General features: G+C 42.8%; 1 protein-coding gene across 1 annotated transcript in view; it reads left to right on the top strand.

The window, feature by feature from the left end:
• Wdfy2 (WD repeat and FYVE domain containing 2) overlaps positions 1-22,385 on the top strand; it is a 124,608-nt gene that overhangs the window by 84,977 nt on the left and 17,246 nt on the right. Inside the window, exons 4-6 of the mRNA XM_051160679.1 lie at positions 8,481-8,535; positions 16,585-16,735; positions 19,928-20,040. Coding sequence (XP_051016636.1) covers positions 8,481-8,535; positions 16,585-16,735; positions 19,928-20,040 — 319 coding nt within the window. The remainder of the gene's footprint in view (positions 1-8,480; positions 8,536-16,584; positions 16,736-19,927; positions 20,041-22,385) is intronic.

Below are 22,385 nucleotides of genomic sequence, written 5' to 3' on the forward strand. Positions count from 1 at the left end.
GTGCAGGTTAGCAGCTTCCAACATGATAAATGACAGATACAGTTTGCTGCCTGAACAGTCACCCAACACTCTCTAAACGTTGGAGCATCATCTTCAGCCTTCTGGCCCAAAATATCTGACAGACATATTTGCAAGGTAGGAACTATTGAGAATTTGCTTGCTCTGTCTTGGCAGAGTTTGGCCATCAACTCTGCCTGCATATAAGCTTGCCCATTTTTAGGCAGAATTCTGTCTGTGGCAGAAACGAGGACATTTTGCCCAGTGGCTGGTCTGCCACATTTGAAGTCATTTCCATAAGGAGGTTCTTTGATGCTCATCATCCTCTTTGAGCTAGGCTGGGTTTTGCCAGGAGTTAATTTGTCTTTTTGTCAAAGAATCTTTAGAATAATAAAAACAACTTTAAATGCCATATTCAGTAGGTCTCTGAGGCTTTTGAAGACCTTATTTAAGAAAGATTTTATTTTTTTACTGTTAAATTTAATGCTAAATTTAAACTAAAACCAAAGCTGAATAGTTAATGTAAGGGAGATAGAAGGGTGGTTGCCAAGAGCTGGCCAAAGGCAGGAGAAGGGCGTGGGGTTGAGTGTTGAGCGTGTGCACCCACTCATCCTCCCCTGTAATCAAGGCGTTAAGTAATATATTTGACAATGTTCTAACATTTCTGAAAACAGACTCAGCTACTGTAAAATAAGAAGTTCACCAATATCGCGATCCCAACTGGACTTTGTCTGTAAAATACCTGGTGTAAGTAGTGGTAGAATGGAACAGAAGGTTTTGTGGGAAGAAAAGGGTCTCTGGGGAAATAAGTGTTGACTCAGATACCTGACAGAGAGAGGACTCCTGCAGAAGGGCAGCCTTCATCACTGTGAAGTAGAGTTACAGTGTCATTTTCCTACCACAGAACTGGGTCAGCTTCTTTTAAGAATAAGAGTTCGCTACCTAAATTTTATTTTTATCTAAGAACACATGTCAGAAACACTAGAAATTAAATCATTTTCTTTCTTTAAATTAAAATTGTGGCTTTGTATTAGAAACTTAGTCTTTTTAATTTCTGTATTATTTCTTTCATTTTTTGAGAATGTAATATAATTATATTGTTTCTCCTTTACTTTCCTCCCTCCACACCTCCTATCTACCCATCCTTGCTTTCTTTCAAATCCATGGCCTCATTTTTTATTAATTGTTGATAGATAGGTAGATAGGTAGATAGATAGATAGATAGATAGATAGATAGATAGATAGATACGTACGTACATGTGTGTGTATATATCTGCCCTGTCTGTATAATGTTAGTTGTATGTATGCTGCAGAGCAGACCGTTTGGTATTGGGTAACCAGTTGGTGTGCTTGTCTCTGAGGAGGATTTCTTTCTCCTACTCTCAGCATTCCTAAGTTGCCTATAGGCCTTTGTAGGGTGGAGGCCTTGCGGGCTGTTCCCAGTCCATGGTAACATGTCTGTTGTCGCTGTCATTCGGCTCATGTTTCGGCTGTCATGTACATGAGACTTTATGACGTTACTAGGAGACACAATCGCAGAGCAAACTCCCTGTTCCTCTGGTTTTTACAGTCGTTGCACCTTACCTTTCTCTGTGATCCCGGAGCCTTAGGTGTAGGAGTTGTGTATGCTGCATCCATCAGGCCTCTGCTTCAGAACTGCATCTTGATTGGTTAGGGTTTTCTGTAGTGGTCTCTGTGTAAAATGTCAGTTGTAGGTTCTTCTCCAAGATCCATGACCTCATTAGCCCAGAGTATTTGTCCAGGCTGCCACTACCAGTCAGATTTCCCTCTTTTTTTTTTTTTTTTTTTTTTCGAGACAGGCTTTCTCTGTGTAGCCTTGGTTGTCCTGGACTCACTTTGTAGACCAGGCTGGCCTCAAACTCACAGCAATCCGCCTACCTCTGCCTCCCGAGTGCTGGGATTAAAGGCGTGCGCCACCACGCCTGGCTCAGATTTCCCTCTTTTTGACCAGGTCTTAAGTCCAACTTGAGAGCTGTTGGTTACTATCAAGTTGTGCGTGCCGCTGCTGCACCCTTCGGGTTATCATGCATGCGGGTCGTTGTTGGTCGGTAGGTGTGCTGGGGAGGACTGTCAGTTGCTTTGCTCCTTTGGAGCTTGCACGGTGCCTATATCCATTGCCCTAGCCTAGACTGGCTGTTTCTGCCTAACCAGCTTCAGGCTTCCAACAGGATCTGCCCTGCCTGTTCCCCATCCATACCACATCCAGCCTGATCCACCCACGCACTCTAGGCAAGGACCAGGGCACACATCCTGCACACCAGCCCAGTCTCCTCTGTCCACCTGACTTCATTCCACCTAAGCCATTTGCAGATTCTAGACCTAACCTTCCCACACATCCTCTCTTAATCCCAATCCCAGACCTAGTATGTCCATATCAGACCTAAAACTAACAAAAGAAGTCCACACGCCCAGGTCTCATTGCAAAAATATAAACGACATGAAAGACCAAGCCAGTCTCTTCTCTCCAAACCCCACCAATCCTGTAGAAATGCTTGCCAGTGAGAATTGCCCAGATGAACCCAGGACACGAATGTAAAAGAACCATCGTAAACTTCATCAAAAAAAATTCAAGGAATTTAAAGAAGACACAAATAGCTTGGTGAACTTAAGGAGAACAAACATCTAAGTGATGCTTAAGAAAACACAAACGTGAGGCTGGTGGAAATGACAGAGACAGTCCAGGACTTGAGAGTGGCCCTCAGTAATGAGACAGAAGCACTGAAGAGGACTCAAGCTGAAACAAAGGTGGAACTGAAAAACCCAGTAGCTCAACTAGACACTTAAAGGAAAGCACCAGGTAGTGTAAATCAGGCAGAAGACAGAATATTGAGACTCGAAGATAAAGCAGAGGGTAGGGCTGGAGGTTAAGAGCACTGTGCTCTTTCAAAGGTCCTGAGTTCAATTCCCAACACCCACATGGTGGCCCACAACCATCTACACTGAGATCTGGTGCCCTCTGCTGGCCTGCAGATAAAGCAGAGGACCTAGATGAAGTAAGCAAGAAATGTGGGAAACAGAATGGAGGCCACAGGGAAGAACACGTCAGAAAGGCGGGACTGCGTGAGCAAATCAAACCTCCAGATTAGTCATAGATGAGGGAGAAGACTCTCCAGTCATCGTCATAGGCCACACACCCTGATTGTGTGCCTCTCATTTCAGGAGTGGCTTTGTGTAGCGCACATATTGTTTTGACCCTGGGGGCTTCTTTGTGACCTTTTGTTAGGGAGTGAGGCATATGCCATTATTTCTTCCTTCATTCTTTATAATATTGGGCTGAGTTTTTTATTTGAGTGTGACCTTGGTGATTGTTTACTTTTTTTATTTTTTAAGACAAAAAAAAAAAAAAGCCTTTATAGGGAATGTAGCTACAGTTTTGTTTTCTTGATAAAAGTAGACTTAGCTGGCTGCTGGAGAGATGGCTCAGCGGTTAAGAGCACTGACTGCTCTTTCAGAGGTCATGAGTTCAATTCCCAGCAACCACATGGTGCCTCACAACCATTCATCTAGTGCCCTCTTCTGGCATGCAGGTGTACATGCAGGCAGAGCACTATATTTTTTATTTTATTTTATTTTTTTAAAAGTAGACTTAGCGTGCATTCAGTCAGTGTATGTCTTTGATAACACCACACACTTGACAAACAGTTGGTAGCTGATGATCTAATTTTAGATTCTATTTTCAAGTGTGAAGTAGTGTTAGATTTTAAGAAATAGGAAAGATTATTGGCAGGCTTTCAAATAATGCAGGAAACTAAAAATGTGGCTTTATAATTTGTTATTGTGTGTATGATGTATGTTGGGAAGGAGCACACACGTGGGAAGGACAACTTTGTGGAGGTGAGTTTCTTCTCCTTTTTATTTTATCTGGATTCTGTGGATCACACTAAGCTCAGCAGGCTTGCATGCCAGGGGCTATAGCTGCTGGGCCATCTTGCTACCCAGTAGATTTTTTAATGTGTGAGGTGCTGTGGTTTTATCATCAGGATTCTTAGGGATCAGCTTCATTGATCCTTACAAAGCACCTGTGGTGGTCAGTGCTGAGAGCTGTGTGCTTGTTCTTGACAGGAATAGAGAGAGAGTGCCTCAAGACAGCACCAAGAATTTGTGGTGTGTAGCATGCTAAAGATGGCCCAAAACCAAAATGGTGTGCTTTATTCTGGTGAAAACCACATTATGCTACATACTAGCATCTTCCTTAGGGTGACAAAAACTCAATAATAATTTGGCGTAGTTGAGGGAACTCTGTTACCAAACAAAGGCCCCGTGTCTGCTTGATAGGTGTGTTTCAAATGCAAACAGAAAGTGGTAACTAACTGTTCTTGTGAAGAGTTCAAGAGGGTTGTGATCGGCATATGTCTAGGCAAGCGTGGACTTTTAAAACAACAGAACATGTTAGCAAACTAAAAAACAAAACTCAAACTGTTGCCCAATAAAGTAATTTTACCATCTGATTGTCTCACTTTGCTAGAAAGGAGTCAAAGAATAAGACTGTTTTCAGATGTTCAAGGCTGTTCAGGCTAGTCAAAGAGATTAAATACAAAGATCTGCGTGTATTTCCGAAGAAATATATTTCAATTGAAATATTTTTAAAGATTTATTTATTATTATGAATACAGTGCTCTGTCTGCATGTACACTGCAGGCTGGAAGAGGGCATCATATCACATTCTGGATGGTTGTGAGCCATCATGTGGTTGCTGGGAATTGAACTCAGGACCTCTGGAGAAGTGATCAGTGCCCTTGACCTCTGAGCTATCCCTCCAGCCCCCGAAATATTTTTATAAATGAAAACTTTAAAATTATAGTGTAGAGGCTGAGGATGTGAGCCACTTGGTAGAGTGTTCTCATCTAGCATGCATGGGGCCTGGATTCCGCCTGCAGTCCCAGCAGATCACACAAGGAGTTCAGGGCCAGCCTGGGCAGCATGCAACCCTATTAAAATTTTTCCCTAAAGTGCGATTTCAACTTACGATGCCACAATTGCTAATTTGTTTATCAGTGAAATTTTCAGTACTACAAAGATCTGATAAGTACAATACTAAGGCAGGATACTGGAAGAGGGAAATAATGTCAGTTTTACTTACCTGACGACAGTGGGTTACAAAGTCCAGTAGTCTAAACCTTTCTATACTCCAGTAAGAGAATTACTGGATAGAAAATGGCATGGGCCACAATACCCCTTGCCTCAGGTGTTACTGTTCCCCAGATCCCTTGGCTTTACTGTTGCCTCTTAAGCCAAAGCCTAGAGTGCTGGGTTCCTCTGCCACTTTGTCACTTATAGAAGCACTCCTCTGCTAGTCCCGAGATGTGACTTCGCCAGGCTGCAGGTGGACCTAGGTTAAGCGGATTCCTAGGGGGAAGGAGAAGCTACTATAGAGCTAGTGTTACAACCCAGAGGGAGATGGAGAAGGCAGCAGGTAATTCCCTCCCCTTCCTTCCCTCCTGTGTGCTTCCTCCCACAGTCCTTCCTTCCTGTGTGCTGGAGAACTGGCTGGGCTTCTCTGAGACCAGGGCTTCTTTGTGCCCTGCACCCTTCTGTTTCTCTCTGTTGGTCCTTTGCTTCGCCTCCAGCTCTAGTGTTCAGTTGAAGGCTTTACCTCAGCCACAGTTATTGTTTTATTGGTTGAGTTATTTTATGGAGGGGGCACCAATCTAAAGCCAAATCTAAATAGAAATTTATACAAAACAAATCCAAGTGCCAAGTAATACATACAGAAAAAAAGAAGGAAGGAAGGAAAGAGTCAAGTGTATAAAAAGCAGTGCACATTAAACAACAATGAGACACCATTCTCTTACATGTTAATTTGGCAAAAGTGGAAAGAACATGTCTGTTGATGGAATTGAGCCCATCGCTGTTGTGAAGCAGGAGCCTGAGTGACCTGGTGCTTCATGGTGGCAGTGTGCAGTCCCTGAGTCAACAGGCGTCTGTATGCATCAGGTCATATGGTGCACATGCTCATTTATGATAGTGGGTTACCAGACAAACGACATCTTAAAGAGGGAAGGACTTGGAGCGTGAGTGGCACACCCACTTTATAGGATATGGTAGGGTCATCAGGAAGAATAAGTGTAACTAAGCGAATCCTAGAAAGATAGCTCTGATATATTTTAAAGGAAAATACCCGTTCTCCTATTTTTATACAACCTAACTAAACAAAATCCCTAAATGTACATTTCCCTGTGTGTATAGTTATAAAAGTGCTTACATTTTTAAACAAGGTATACAAGGATACACCAAATAGTCTAAGTCTTACTTTTTAAGCAAACGGACTTAAAAAGCTAGGCTCACAGCCAAAAAAAAGCATCGCTAATTAGTTTTTACGTTCTGTTTTATTAAAGATACTCTTATTAAACTATATAATAACAGTATTATAAATGTAATTTCAATAATACTTATATCAAGGAAGTGACATCACAAAGGGCCCTTTAAATACTTACCTTGTTATACTTAGAATAGCGTGTGATTTCCATGATTAAAAATACATATATACGTCAGTAAAAAGTGACAATCTCTTGCCCACATTTTCCCTGACTGTATATTTTTATTATTTATTATCAAAGGAAGAAAAAAATTTTTTTGGTTTTTTTCTTGTTTTTTGAGACAGGGTTTCTCTGTGTAGCCTTGGCTATCCTGGACTCTGTAGACCAGGCTGGCCTCAAACTCACAGCAATCCACCTGCCTCTGCCTCCTGAGTGCTGGGATTAAAGGCGTGTGCCACCACCACCTGGCAGGAAGAAAATATTTTTTAAAATTAGTTTACTAGTACAGTGACCTGGTAGTCTTCTAGTTTGTATGTGTGTCTTAAATCCTATATGAAAACCTGCATCAAATTGTTTTCTTGTATGCCTTGCCTTTTTCCAAGAGGAAGAAAGGTCTATTTGCCTAGACCAGTGAAACATTTCAGTACATTTAACACGATCTGAATAAACTTGCCCACTTCTCAGTCGTGTTTACAGCAGACATGTTTTTCTGTCTGTATTGGAGGCTCTGAAGAGACTAGTCCTGTGGGAGGCTTCCCGCTGTCAGCCAGCACTGCCGCTGTCTCTGGGGGAAGCTGTGTATTTCTTTTCAACTTTATCTGTTACATTTTGAGTCGAACTCTTCAGAAATGAGAAGTAGAAATGGTTCTGCTCCTTGAAGGATTCATGATATCAGTTTAAACTGGCAAGCTCACCAATGTTTTTCCCAAGAAGAGCATTTTGAGGAAAATTCCTTTGTAGGTAAACTGCTTTACAAGGGTTGTTAACAGAAAAACAGAACCGAAGAAGCTAGTATGTTCTGTCATGCTACGCTATTTTACCTTTGTGGCATCTGTCACAGAAATAATGCAGCATTTTCACCTAAAAAAATTTCACCACTCTGTGAACTCAGTAAGCATCTAATAGCGAGGAAGGAATTGCCATGTCTGTCCTCCCACCCTGCTTTGTAAGTCATCAGAGAAAAATTCTGGATGCTTCCAACTGTTGTGAAAAGCTTTATTGTTCTGTTGTAAGCCCAGATGAAAGGACTGCTTTATTCTCCCTCTTCCCCCTGTCCCTGGAGCTGCACAGATCACCTTGTAAGGACATGTGGCTGTTTGCATTTGAGAATGTTAAGGAGCTCAACCCCTGGCCAGGCCTCCTAAACCCCTGGATGGTGTCTGCATGGCCTTGGCCAACTGCATAGGTGCTTAGGTGAGACCCTTCCGTGTCCCCGCAGGGTGTGCTGTGCAGAAAAACTACTGTCTTGGGTGCATTTGCTGTCTGGGCTCATCTCATCAGCTTAGGGGGTGGCTGCCACATAGCTGACAGACATTTGTTGAGGGCTCACTGTGCTGTGGTCCTAGAGATACAGGGACTGAGTAGGAGCAGCCCCAGGGAGCTTTTTGCAAGGGAAAGCATAGTTATGTTAACAGTGTAGTTCAAACCCTAACGTCATTTCTCAGTAGAGAATTGCCAACCATTTGCTCACTGCTAAGGTCTTTCACATGCTTGTTGTGGTGCCACTTAGGATTGGCACTGACTAGAACCCTGACTCAGAACATCATCTTATGATTCTTCTTATGTAAGAAAAGCCAACTTGAGAGTTGTGAGGTAAAATTTTTGATCTCATGTGGAATCAGAGTTTGGGTTACTGTTGGGAGAGGGACATACATGCCAAATTGATTGACAAAGCACTAATGTTATATGTAATTCTGCTATGCAGTCTGTTTTACCAAAGCAGAATTGTTGATTAAAAATTTGCATGTGCTTGGGGGCTGGAAGATGGCTATGGTTAAGAGCACTGGCTGCTCTTTCAGAGGACCTGGGTTCAATTCCCAGCACTCACATGACTGCAAACAACCATCTGTAACTAGTTCCAGGGGACCTAGCTCCTTCTTCTGGCCTTCATGGGCACTGCATGCATGTGGTACACAGACACACATGTAGGCAAAACACATACATAAAAATCTCATTTTTGCTTAATGTTTTTCTCTTGTCTTGTAGGAGTTTATTTTGTCTGAAGACTACAACAAGATGACACCTGTGAAAAGCTATCAAGGTAGGAGTTGCAGGAGAGTTGTTAGCCTGCTTTAAAGCCATTTCTCGATAGTTCGGCAAGGACACTTAAATTAGATGGGGGAACAAAAAGAGAAACTCTGTGAGGTCAGTCTTGTCCCAATTTGTGAACTAATAAGTTGCTGAGGACAGAAAAGGCCAGGTTACTTGTAAGTCTGGTTTTGTGGAGGTCACGTGCCAAACCGGACTACATCAAGGTGACTCCAAGTACGCAGCATCTACACCGCGGTTTCTGGGAATGGGGGAGCAGGCTCAGGAGACATGGAATCAGCCTTAGGTTGCTTCAGAGGAGCCTCACTTCATGTTTACTGAAATGCTTTGACATGCTGGGGGTGGGGACAGGAGGAGAAGGGGTTACAGTTTCTGTTGTGTCTTTAACTTTGGCTTATTGGCTAAATTCATTCTGCCAGCCAGGAGTAGTGTCTGGAGGGGACCTTTATCCACACTAACAGTATCATGAGTCAGGGCATTAGGGGCTTAAGGTCCAGATGTCAGTTTATCCAGATAGCTTTGACCTCATTCATTCTTCGTGACTTGCCCATGACCTCCAGCGACACTCTGCTATCATGAGTTTGGAAGGTTCTAAGCATTGCATTCGGTAAGATTTGGAGATAAATTTATTTCCCTGTGGTCTTATTCCTTAATTGTTTTCTATGCATCACTAATCAAATTTATGAGTACCTACTGTGTTCCATTAGCTCAGAAATGTAATAATAAACAGAAACATATAGTGTCTATCTATAAGTGACTTATTTGAGGGGTTTTAGAATGTGCCTTACCAGTTTTTGCTTCGTTTGTTGGAACCATTTCTCTTTACACCACAGCCTTTGAGTTATTTTAAATAGGTATGGAGGGTCACATTCTGTCCTTTCTTCTTCATTCATTTTCTTTTACTTCTCTAATGTAAGCACTTTATGTCTCAACTGGTTTTTTTTTTATGATCTGACCAATTGTTTTCTCAAAACACGTCTGATTGTCTTACTCACAGATTTGAGGTCTCCCGTTGTACCATTAGGACCATTTTCAAATATGGACCAATGTGGCATGTAACTTTAGCATGGTTCCTAATAATCGTACTCTTCCCCCATACGTGTGAGCTGGACTTAGAACATGGTGAGTGATGAGATCACTTCCAGGATTATGTGCAGAGACTGGGGCATGCATGGCCCTCACCTTCCTCTCCCTAGTGTGCACATCTGATGACGTGAGCTATCCTGTGGGGAAGCCTGTGTGCTAAGGAGCCCAGGAGCATCTCAGCAGCGGTCAGTGAGGGACTAATTTTTCCAGCTCAGCAGCCCACAAAGAGCCAAACCCAGCCAGCAGCTACATGAGAGAGATTAGGACCTAGCCCGTCCTCTGTTAAGCTTTCAGATGAGACCTCCACATGGTGATTTCCTTCTAGGAAAAGCCTTATAGCTGAAGCATCCATCTAAGCTGTTCTAGGATTTTTTGACCCACAGAAACTCAGATAATAAAATGCTTTGAGGCATCAATTTTGGGATAATTTGTTACACAGCAGTAGATGACTAGTACATGCGTGTTTTCTGCTGGGTAATTCCTACTGCGTCTCCAGGCCACTGTTCTAATAATACAGAGGTGAGTTCTGGCAGCCGGTTCACACTGTAGCTCATGTGTGGCAGGGAACACTGCAGCATTCTCATAGGATGTTTTTAGGCTGTATCCTGTGTTTTGGGGACTTTTGCTCTTCTTTTTATACTAAATCTTGGGCTTGCCAATCTGTTACTTACTGTCTGATTTTACCTAGCTTGTCAGCTCAACTTATCAAAATATATTGAAATTCCAGTTGTCATTGTATATATTAGCTCCCTTTTAGTTTTGTATTTTTCTTTCTTGCATCTTTGTTGAAAGTTCTGGTGACCCAGCCAGATGCACACCTGAAGAGCCTGTTACTAGGATCCATTGTTCTCATGCTCTTTCAAGGCAGGGTGTTTAGCATAGTCCACATGCTTCTGTCAGATAATTACAAAGACTGAATGACCAGACTCTGGATGCTTTCTTCACAAACACCTAGAGCTGATGGTAGCATACATGTATTCTTGTTATTTCCTTTGGTGCAGTGTTAAGATGATGAGAAAAAACAAACAAACCGCAAAGTTTCCCATTCGTCAGAGCAGAGAGAAAACTAAATCTCAGAGCATTATGTACATGCACTGACTTTGCAGGTGCCCTGGGGAGATGGAGAGAGAGCCAGGAATAACTAACTGCTTGCGTGTGACCTTAGCAGCAAGAGGTACACCCTGGATCCTGAGTAAGGTGAAAGACTGAAACTGAGATTTCCATTAAAAGTTTGCAAAGGATTATGTCCTCATTAATAGGAAGGGATAGAAATCCTCCACTGATTGGTCCAAGAGGTAGCAGGGGAACTTATTCTTAACTCTGTAGATGAGAAAAGTTTCCTATGATAAGTGAAAACCCATTTGAAATCCTTGCATATGAAATAAAAATCTAAAACAATTTTATAGAGCTAGAGGGTCTATATCTTTACAATGGTTATTAAAGATAGCTATTGATCAGTGACATTCCCAAGCACTACCAGAAATAAACAAAGACCTCTTTTAGGCAGGCTGTATGCGTGTCCTAGAGCAGAACAGCAGCGGTCAGTCTAAGGCTGTCGTCAGTGGAAGAGCCAAGGCATTGAGCGGTAGCACTACAGAGCAGTCGAGCAAAGAGGATGCATAAGATTAACTTTTACTTTTAAAAAGTATTACTAAAGTAAATAAAGCATCACTAATTAATGTTAGCAGAGATCACAGACAGAAAAATTAGAATGCCAAAAACTTTGGAACATGATCAGTAAAATGAGAACGATTGTAACATCATATTTTAAACTTTTAAAGAAAACTAAAGCTGAGTGTGGTGACACATGCTTACTCCCTCAGTCTACATTGTATCCTATAAATATGTGTATCCTTGTTTAATTTTTATTCAGTTTTACTTTAAATTGGATGATAAATAGACCCTTGGGAAATCCTAAAATATTTGGAAGGTATATAATAAACTTCTAAATAGTCCATATGTTAAAGAAGAAATAATAAAGCATTCTGATGTGAATAAAAATGAATACAAAGATACCAGTATTTATAGGACATAACCACCTGAGGGGAGATTGACAGCTCAAACATTGACATCATAAAAGAAACAAGTTATCAAATCACTGATTTTGGTTTATCTCTCTCTCTCTCTCTCACACGCACGCACGCAGAAGAAAGAAACCTACTCAGAGGGAAGGGAAGAGAAATTGCAGCAAAGCCAGTGACGTCAAAGGCTATTTTCTGAGATTGATAAAAGTGATAAACATCTAGCTAGGGGGATGTTACCTATGTCAGGAAAGAAGGAACTGACACTCTTAAGAAGCTCCTCCGTGTGTGCACAAGATAGTAACAAATACCTTGAATACTGTGGACTGGCACTCATCCAGACGCTCCATGTTGGTTTGTGTTGCTAAACAGAACAAATGAAGTCACAGATCTTTGAAAGTCACAAAGAGCTGATTACTCAAGAAGAAATAGGTGATTTTGGTAGCTCTATGGGTGTAAAAAGAAGTTGACCTTTAGAAAACTTGTATGAGGGTTCTCTAGAGGAACAAACCTGAGAGAAGATAGATAGATAGATAGATAGATAGATAGATAGATAGATAGATAGATAGATAGATAGATTAGAATGGCTTACAGGCTGTGGTCCAGCTTATCCAACAACGGCTGTCTGCCAGCAGAAGGTCCAGGAATCCATTAGTTGTTCAGTCCATGAGGCTGGATATCCCCGCTGGTCTTCAGTATACAGTGGAATCCCAAAGAAATCGGCTATAAAGGCAGTAAGGAGTGGACTTGCTAGCAAGAGGGAGAGCAAGCAGGCAAAGAGAATAAGATTTCTTCTTCCACTCCCTTCATGTTCCTAGACCAGGTAGATGGTCTTACTGGTTATATTTTAGGAAACATTAAAGGGAGAAAATATGCAAGATTACAGGAAGTCTTTTGGAAATGAGGAATGAAAGACTTCCCAGCCCACTGTAGGAAGTCTGTATCTCCTCATACTAAAGCTATACAAAACTGATATGAGAAAACTAGGATTCCATTCTCCATACAAACAAGATGCTACGAACCTAAATTTCACCACATCCAGCAATCTATACTAAAGAATACATTATGGTCAGGTGAGGTTTATCTCAGGAATGTAGTATTAGATTCACATTAAAAACTAAACGCAGCCAGGCATAGTGATGGACACCTTTACTCCCAGCACTCAGGAGGTAGACAGATCTCATTTTAGGCCAGCCTGCTCTACATAGACCCTGCCTCAACAAGAAAACAGACAAGGCACAATAACTCAATGCTGTGTTCCCCAAATAAGGGAAGTAATGGCTCAAACAAATAGTTGTATACCCGTGTACATGGAGTATAAGCACAGTAAGCACAGGATGCCAGCGCTAGATATGCATTGTGAACTGAATGGACAGACATAATGCAGTATGTACATCCAAAGACACATCACAGAACCTTCAGGGGGAAGTGACTTCAGCATGGTGAATGCCCATCACAAAAGAACACATTTTGAAGGAGTCCACGTACCTGTGGTACTTACTATAGTCATATTTATAGAGACAGTTACGATAGGCTGGGGAGAAAGGGAAGTTGTGAATTGGTGTTTAATAGGTTCAGGACTTATGTTTGAAAGAAGTACAAGTTCTAGAGAGGCGGTGACTGTTATCATTTAAAAAAAAAAAAAAATATATATATATATATATATATATATATATATATATATATATATATGCAACAGATCTGATATGGAGAGATTTATTGTAGGGGGGAGAAAAAGGGAGGAGGGGAACCCCCAGGGGGCCAGAGACAGAGAGAGAAAATGTGTGTGTGTGTGTGTGTGTGTATGTGTGTGTGTGAGAGAGAGAGAGACAGAGACAGAGAGACAGACAAAGGAAGAGAGAGACAAGGTTGACCCTTTCATAGTCTGGCACATACCTGGCAGGCAATGACATCATAAGTTACTAAGCAACCTAGAGGCAGGCTAGTGGAGCTACTTACATGCTAACAGTGACTATCAAGCATTAATATAAATGTACTTAAATCTACAGACTGTATATTTAAAAGTGGTTAAAATGGTAAATTATATGTCACATTTTCTACGCAAATTTTAGAGAGATTTTATGTGTAAGTTGCTTGGTGAATGGCCTGAAGTCTAGTTGACTATGTCAGTAAATAGTAATTCCTGGCTTGATGACACATACCCAAAACAGGAAGATCATGAGTTCAAGGCCCATCTGTGCTTTATAAGGAGAACTTGTCTCAAAAAGCAAGACTCAAATAAACTAGCTTTGAAAGTGATATAGATAAACTAGAGTTGCTGATGGGAATATAATATGATATAGCCTCTTTGAAAAACATTTCAAAAATATATTCACACAGAGAAGTATTTATAATAGCCAAGAGAGGGAACTAATTCTGGCCTCTTATCAATGGATGAAAAGGAGGAGGAGGAGGGAAGGGAGGGAGGGAGGGAGGGTCACAGGTGGTAGGGGGGAAGAGAAAGAGAATGAAAATAAGGAAATGCAATGCTGATAATACATGCTCTAACACATGAACTTGAAGACATGCTAATGGAGAAGCCAGACACAAAAGGCCACATCATATAATAACGCTTATGTGCAATGTCAATAGAAGACTCAATAGAGACAGAAAGTAGATGACCAAAGCTAAGCGGAGGGGGAACTGAATTGTTTGGGCTGAGGGAAATACTTTGAAATGGATGGGGGTAACAATCATGTAACCTCTTCATGTAACTGTTATCAGCCAGTGAGCTATTACACTCTACTAAAGTGTGCTGAGTTTGAGCTCCATACATTCAATTTTTAAAATCGACCAGTGATACTTGATACCAGTACCAAAGATATTAATTCCTTTGGATATTACAAAGACAAGTGCAGATATTATGTAATCTCCCCCAAAGCTCAATAGGCCAAGTGCAGTGATACACAAACGAGGTACACAGCGAGGGTTATTGCAGTTGTGCAGAGCTGTTCAACAAAGACCCAACAGAGTCCATCCCATCAACAAGCCAAAGAAAAATCTTATCACATATGTCGATGCAGAAAAGGGCTGGGGCTATAGTTCAGTGGTAGACAGCTTTTCGGGCATGCTCAGGGCTCTTTTCCACCCCAACACCCACACCAGGGTAGGAAAGGCAACACAGGAAAAGCTTTGGTGAAATCATGGATACAGCTCAGAAACCCAGGAAAGAAAAGCACATCAGCATGGCAAGGAACTGCCCGCAAGCCCTGCGGCTGATGGCGTGGTGCTGAGAAAACATGTTCCCCTGCTAAGACTAGGATGCCTCTCCCCAGGTCTATTCAGGAAGGCAGACGCCAAGCCTATGTTTGCTTACGAGTTTCTGAAGCTTGGTGATAAGAATCTGCCGTCAAAGAATCTCCTTCTAAGTAAGAGTTCTGTCTCCGTGGAGTATGTGTTTTGAGTTTTTGTTTTGTTTTGTTTTTCCACTGACAGCCAGACACTAAGAAAATTGAGTCTACCATAGAAACCAAGGTTTGCTTTGCGCTCTCTCTCTCTCTCTCTCTCTCTCTCTCTCTCTCTCTCTCTCTCTCTCTCTCTCTCTCTCTCTCTCTCTCTCTCTCTCTCGTGTGTGTGTGTGTGTGTGTGTGTGTGTGTGTTGGGGGCAGGGGCATTCAGATATGCCACTTCCCATCTCTGCAGTGACTAAAAGAATGTGCTTAATACTCTGCCATTGGCAGATGGTTTTACTGCAGTAGGGCTGCAGACAGCCACCCACACTGTCTAACACTGCTTGGCACTGCTTGGTAATTAAAGTGGAAAACATATACCTCACCATCCTCAAGAATTACTCCTGCCTCACCAGTCCACGAGCCAGGCTGCAGAACGCCCCTCTTTGCTCACTCTAGGCCTTGTGTTTGTTGCCTGGTATCACACAGTAAGAAAGCCAAACCACTCAGCTTCGTTGCCCCTCCATTTGCCCAGATGAGCAACAGAGAGCTGTCTAGACGGTATGAGTAGTCCCTTCTCATTCTGAAGAAGTGTGATGCAAAAATTCTTCTAACGGGGCTGTGCTCGAATACGGGTAACCCTAGGGATCCACTCTCTTTCTCCCAAATGTACATGCTTGTTTATAGCAAGCATTTCATTCTTATCTCAGTAACTTTTCTGTTCTGGGGTAAAACAAGGACCACGTCAACTTTAAAAGGAAAGCATGTATTTGGGCTTATGGGTCCCGAGGGAGAATCCGTGATGACAAAGCAGAGACATGGAGGCCGGAACTACTGAGAGCTCACATCTTGATCCACAGGCAGGATGTAGAGAGATTCCACACTGGGAATGGCTTGAGTCTTTGAAGCATCAAAGCCCATTCCTAGTGACACACCTCCTTTACAAGGCCACACCTCTGATCCTTCTCAAACAGTTCCACCAACTGAGGACCAAGCATTCAAATCTATGAGACTATTGGGGACCATTTTCATCTAAACCACCACCATTTCCTTTACTCTCCAAGCACTTAGGTTCTGATAGGAAACTGTCAGAAATTTTGCTTTGAGTTTAAAAATCAGATTTTAACAAAAAAGATCGATATACCTTTCCTCCAGGAAGAGTACACATAAACTGCCCACAGGGGACTGTGGTAAATGCCATTCCTAGTGTGTCTTGTGGTCACACTAACCCTGTAACCCTGCATGCTTGGCCAGGCTTTGGCATAGGGAGCTCTTTGAGGCAGTAATTCTTGGATTGACACAAGCAAAGGAGTGAGAAGAGCACACTGAGAAGAGGCGGGTGATTAAAAATGCAAAAACAACAAGTGTTCATAGGGTGTCCTTCCCCACCCTTGATGAGAGCTACTGTTTTTCCTTGTCCCTAATGGCTTTGTCCTTCTGCCTCTCCTGCAATGGCAAGAAGAGCGGGGTGTAACAGTGGTGTGTGTTTTTCCAGTTTCCTCAGGATGCTTTATCAGTCATTCTCTCTGTCTCTTGATTTTTCAGCACATCAGAGCAGAGTGACGATGGTCCTGTTTGTTCTGGAGCTGGAGTGGGTGCTGAGCACAGGGCAGGACAAGCAGTTCGCCTGGCACTGCTCCGAGAGTGGGCAGCGCCTGGGAGGTTACCGCACCAGTGCCGTGGCCTCGGGCCTGCAGTATCCTTTGCTGAACAAAATCCTTTCTCTTTGAGTCATGATCATTTGTGATAAGTATAACTTAAAGGTTTTCTATTTTTTTTATTTGCTGGTTTTTCCCTGTGTGAAAAAGATGCTCAGAGACCTTCTTAAGGCATAAGGTATTGGGGGTTTCTAAATAAATGGAGTGGAGTGAGACAGCATCAGTCAAGTATCAGGCCTGCTGCCTGCTATGACATAGTTCTGACACCTCGATAGGACGTAGCCCATGTGTGGTCCTCAGCTGTCAGAAGGACTGACAGACGTACAGCCATCAACAAAATAGGACATTTGGTTTTAACAGACAAGTCATTTCCCTTACAGGAAATCTTAATTAATGTTAATACTTGCAGAGTGGGCCATGAGATTTCTGTTCATTTAGAAATATTTGGGGGGCCGGTGGGATGAATTAACAGGTAAAAATGCTTGCTGCACAAGCTTGGAACCTGAGTTCAATCCCCAGAACTCAGGGTAGAAGGAAACACCTGACTATTGAAGTTGTCCTCTTGGGTCCACGTACACACTGCAGTACACACTAATAATAATAAATCAAATGTTAAGTCTTTCTTGACAGGCTGCCATGCCAAGGACCACAGTGAGCTAGCTGTCTCTAAATGTATCCTGCAAGCTTTGATCCAGGCACGAGGCTCTCAGCATCCACAGTGTGACATTCTTATCTCCCAAGCCGCCAGTCCATGGACTTGGGGTATGTGCCTATTAACACCAGAGAAGCTCACTTTTTGCTGGCTGGGCGCCAACTTTGTGCGATGTGCTTCTCCCATGGCAAGGAGGAAAGTTCCCTTGTATAAAAGAGTGGAGTCCTCCACTCCTATCAGGTCTTCCCACCTCACTTACTGTAGTCAAGATGTTCCCTCACAGAGCACCCTCAGCCAACCTGCTCTGAACTATGCCCCTCACTCAGATGTCCTCCTCCAGGATTCTAGATTATGTCAAATTCACTAATTAAAATTAATAACATTTAGTTTCAGGCATGTGTCTTAATCTCAACTTGACTCTTTCCTGTACTATTCTTCTAGTGAGGAAGTGTGTTCAGAGATAACCAAACAATAGATACACAGGCATAGATGCATGTGTGTATTTATGTATGATTAAGCTTATATTAGCATGTCATTATAACCCAAAATGTATGCCTGCACATGAGTTTTTAAAAAGTAAATAATTATTGATACGTACACTTCTAATAGAAACTTGCATAGGATTTTTACTTTTCCCTTTTTGAACTGGATTCTTTTATCTTGGACTGAAAATCTTAGTCCTAAAATACAAGCATAATTCCTTATTTGAGTTATTCTATGATATACTGTGTTTTTAAATGAATAAACTTCTAAATAAGATGGTTGGTGTCTTTAAAGCTTCCTTTATCCTTAGATAAAGGATGCCTACCAGTGTGTTTGGGTTTTGTTTGTTTGTTTTTGAGACATGATCTCACTTTGTGAGGCTGGTCTTGAACTTACAGGTTCAAGTAATCCTCCAAGTACCTGGTATTCCACATGCATGCCACCATACATGCCCAGTTTGTTTTTCTTTTTGTTTTTTAGTCACTTGAAATAGTTCTTTCAGCTATATAGAAGTGTCACTGTTTAGTTCTGTGTGTAGAAGAGTTAGACGGCAGGCCTGGCTGTGTCTACTTTGCTAGATAAGTGTGTCAGGGACTCGGGCTGGGAAGAATTCCCATATTAACCAGTAAGAGTGGCCTGCTGTGCTGAAACCACACACATGGCAGGGCTTATGCCCAATGCCTGCTTTCCTTCTGAAGTCTGCAGTTCTGCAGAAATGGTCATCAGTTAAGACTGCTTGCTGTTCATTCATGTGGCTTGGAGTTCAGATCTCAACATCAGCCTCAGAGGAGAGGGCTCGCAAATGCCTGCAACTATAGCTCTACGTTAGCTGACTACTTCTTCTCACCTCCACAGGTGCACACGCATGCACATACATGCACACACAAACACACACTACAATAATGAGAAATACACAAAACAAGATGAAAAATCCTCCAAATTGAAAACAAAGTAAAATGGATGAATACTAGGTTTCTGTGAGTCTTGAAATACTAGGCTTCTGTCTGACTTGGGCCCTCTTATTCTAGGTCATGTGTCTGTCTGTCTATGCCCACTTGAAGGAAATTCTGTAGGCGGGACATTTAGCAGGCACTGCCTCTAACGAGAGCAGTCACCATATTAAAAGGCGGCTCTTTGCACTCAGTAGTTCAGCAGCCGTCCCAGGCAGACTGCATACTGCAATCAGATCATAGCATCTCATCTGTACCAATGTAATTCTTCAGGCTTACCACATCAAGAATTCTAGATGAAAGATTGATCAAAATATATTATATGAAAAAATTAAATAGTAATAAACAAGAAACAAAAACTGCAACAACAACAAAAGTCACCTTCACCTGCAGATCATGAAAACTATGGTGAGGATCCCCCTCACCCACGTAAACCACACAGTTACAGGGGAAAAGATACAACCTGCATGTTTGAGCCAGAGAAGACAAGCCCCAACTCACCAGACTGCCTTCAGGGGTTGCACAGCTGAAGACGGCTGAGCATTTGCTGGCAGGGATCTCAGTGCAGAGCTCCCAGCGCTGCCCAGCACTGAGGAGTTCAGCGTTAGCAACACCTAATACCCAAGGAGCAGGAGGCAGCCCTGATGTTACGGCAGCTGCAGTTCAAGAACAAAGACCTTTAAGTTTAAAGGTGACGAGAAGGTGTTTTCGCCAGAGCATGTTTTTAACATCCCTTTAAAAAAGTAAAGGCCTTTATAGCATGTTTTATTATCGTGTACATTCGGCCTCCTGCTGCATGCTATTTTTCTTTTCAGAGTATTATCAGATCTTTTTGCTTATTTAGTACCTTTCTGTATGGACTTTGGAAATAACATGCCTAGCTTCAGAAAGCACGTTGATATTTTTATTGTGTTTAGCATATAAGTTATACCGATACATGACAGCTTAGTCATGTTGAGTCTGACTGTCCAGCAGTATGTGTAGCCTTCATTTTCCTGAGCCTCCTTTCGTGCCTCCCAGGACCTGACTTCACATTCTGCCTGCGTGGCACTGTACATGCCTGGTCAAACTAATGTAGATTGTTTTTATTTTGCTTTTTACTCTTGTAAATCCCCACTTTGCAATCCTTAACGATTACATGATAGATTTGATGTTGAAACCCGTCACGTGTTTATTGGTGATCACTCGGGCCAAGTAACCATCCTCAAACTGGAACAGGAAAACTGCACGCTGCTCACGTCCTTCAGAGGGCACACAGGTAAGGTCTGAGCAAGGCTCCCATCAGCTGCAGCTTATTCTGGGCCTCACGTGTTGGAAGGTGAGGGCAGAGAACAATCTGGGCTTGGGCAAAACTGCAGACAGCACAGAAGCACTTAGTGGGTTGTAAAATGATTCAGTAAGAGAGAACCCAAAAAATGTTTCCCCATGATTCAAACAGAAGAGGAACGATTCTACCTCAAGAACGCAAAGCATTGGCTCTGCTGAGAAAACCAGTGCTGCCATGTTGGCAGGGTGCTTGAGACTGTGTGGCAGTGGTGCAAAATCCAGAACACTGATAGGACACTTGTCCTGTTCACTCTTGAAGTAGAAAGACAGTCTGCAAGGAAGATGCCCACATCCAGGACAGATGACGAGGGAAGCTAGGCTGCATAAAGGGGACAGACTCATCCTTCCTGTTGGGCCCTTGAGTTTATAACCCAAGTTTATAAAGGTCCCCTTCATATCTAGTGTGCTCAGGATTGTCTACACAAGATTCAAAGTAGTTATTCATAGCCCTGGAAAGGCTTGAATTGGTGGCAGTAGTTAATATTTTGCTGGCATCTTTTGAGGTGGCATTGGCTCCAGAAAGTGTTGATTTGCGCAAATGTGATACCATTTTTATGATTGTTGGGCTTTTGGTGTATTTTGTTTTGTTTTGTTTTTTGTTTTTGTTTTTTGTAAACAACAACTCATGATTTAGTGTAGTAACAATTGTCCATTTAGATGTTATAGAAAAATAAAAGTATGTGGGAAAATATTTTTAATTAAATAGTGTCCATTTAGTCAGAAGGGATTAGCAGGGGTGGGGCAATAAGGGGCCCAGAGAGATGGCCCAACACTTTGGGGTGCTTGCTGCCCTTGCAGAGGACACACAACTGCCTGTAATTCCAGACACCGAGAATCTGACCTGCGGTTCTAGGTCCCTGTACCTCTTTCCTTAACCATGGGCTTCTCGGTGTGCTTATGACTTCAATTGGTAGCATTCTTCCTTCTTGGTGATGTTGGAATTTTGAGACTCATACTGTCTGCCTACCTAATTTGCTTGTGCAAACCAGGAGCCCCACCTGCTTTTCAGTCTGGAGATTTAGACTAGCGATACCATGCCAGCTCAGAGCACGGAGTTGCCTGCTCTCCGGTGCTGGTCTCATAACCTCCCTCCCATCCCACCCCAGCTGCCTCCTTCAAAAGCTCCAGACGGCATTTAAATGAATTATTTCTTGTTTGTTCTGTACTCTGCTACATACCCAGGCGGACTTTTGTCTCTTCTTACTTGTGTATGGGAGCCAGCCTTCCTGGGCTCCGGCTAATTCCCAGGGTCCTCACACTAAGATGGACTCCCTTTGGGCAGAAGCCTCTCTCTGTTTAGTATTACACTCGAGTTCCCTGCTTCTCTGTCCAGAGAACAAACGAAGCTCTCCCAACTCTGTATCTTCCTGTAGCAGTTCCCGTTCCTTTTCTACTACTATTTTTAAATTACAAGATTTGCCAAACGTAACATTGACTATCTTAACCATTTTAAATGCTTTGTTAAGTACACCGTGCCCCCATCACCGCCCCACAGAACACATCATCACGTGAGGCTGCAGCCCTCTCCCCTTAGATGGTAGCCCCTCTCCCAGCACCCTTGGCTCTTCTATGACTGTGACAACTGCAAATGCATCAAGTAAGTGGCATCATTTCTTACTTCTCCGTTGCAAAAAGGCTTGCTTCCGTGCAGGCTGTAGCAGCTGGTCCCCCACAGCCCTCTTCATCTCGTTTGCCTCCATTACCTCAGGTGAAGTGCTGACCCATGCTGGGATGCGCATAAGACCTTTTTGTGCTTAACATTTGACAGCACCTTCCACGGTGGCCTTGCCCCCTGCTGTTCCTGTCTGTGGTGTTGCCTCTGCCACCTTCCTTCTTCCTCTGGCTCTTCTCAGAATCCCCGCATCTGCCTCGGGTCCTCTTCTCTTTACCCTTTGCTCCACGGTGTTGATCTCAATGGATACTCTTGGTCAGAAAGGAAGGCACAGTTGTCCTCAAATTCTTCACAGCCCCGTGAGAGGCAAGCTAAGCTTCAGGGATGCCAGGTGGCAGAGGCGTGGACAGAATCATCAGGGGCTTCCAGAAACAGAGAGCGGGCAGCTTACGTGGAAGGAGGGGGCGTTCAGGGAAGCTGCTGGTTGACCTGAAATCCTAGGGAATGAGTGAATGTGAAATTCTTAGGGAAGGAGAGGGCATCCAGGAAAATGGTGGCACGGTCATGGTGTGGGACCAAGAGCCCATGCTTTGAGCACTGGCTCTGCTGCTCATCCCTCTGAGGGAGCACCTCTGTGTCTGAAAGAGAAGCAGACTCAGCTGTGG

The sequence above is a fragment of the Acomys russatus genome, chromosome 18 (assembly GCF_903995435.1).
Source record: "Acomys russatus chromosome 18, mAcoRus1.1, whole genome shotgun sequence".
NCBI lineage: Eukaryota > Metazoa > Chordata > Mammalia > Rodentia > Muridae > Acomys > Acomys russatus.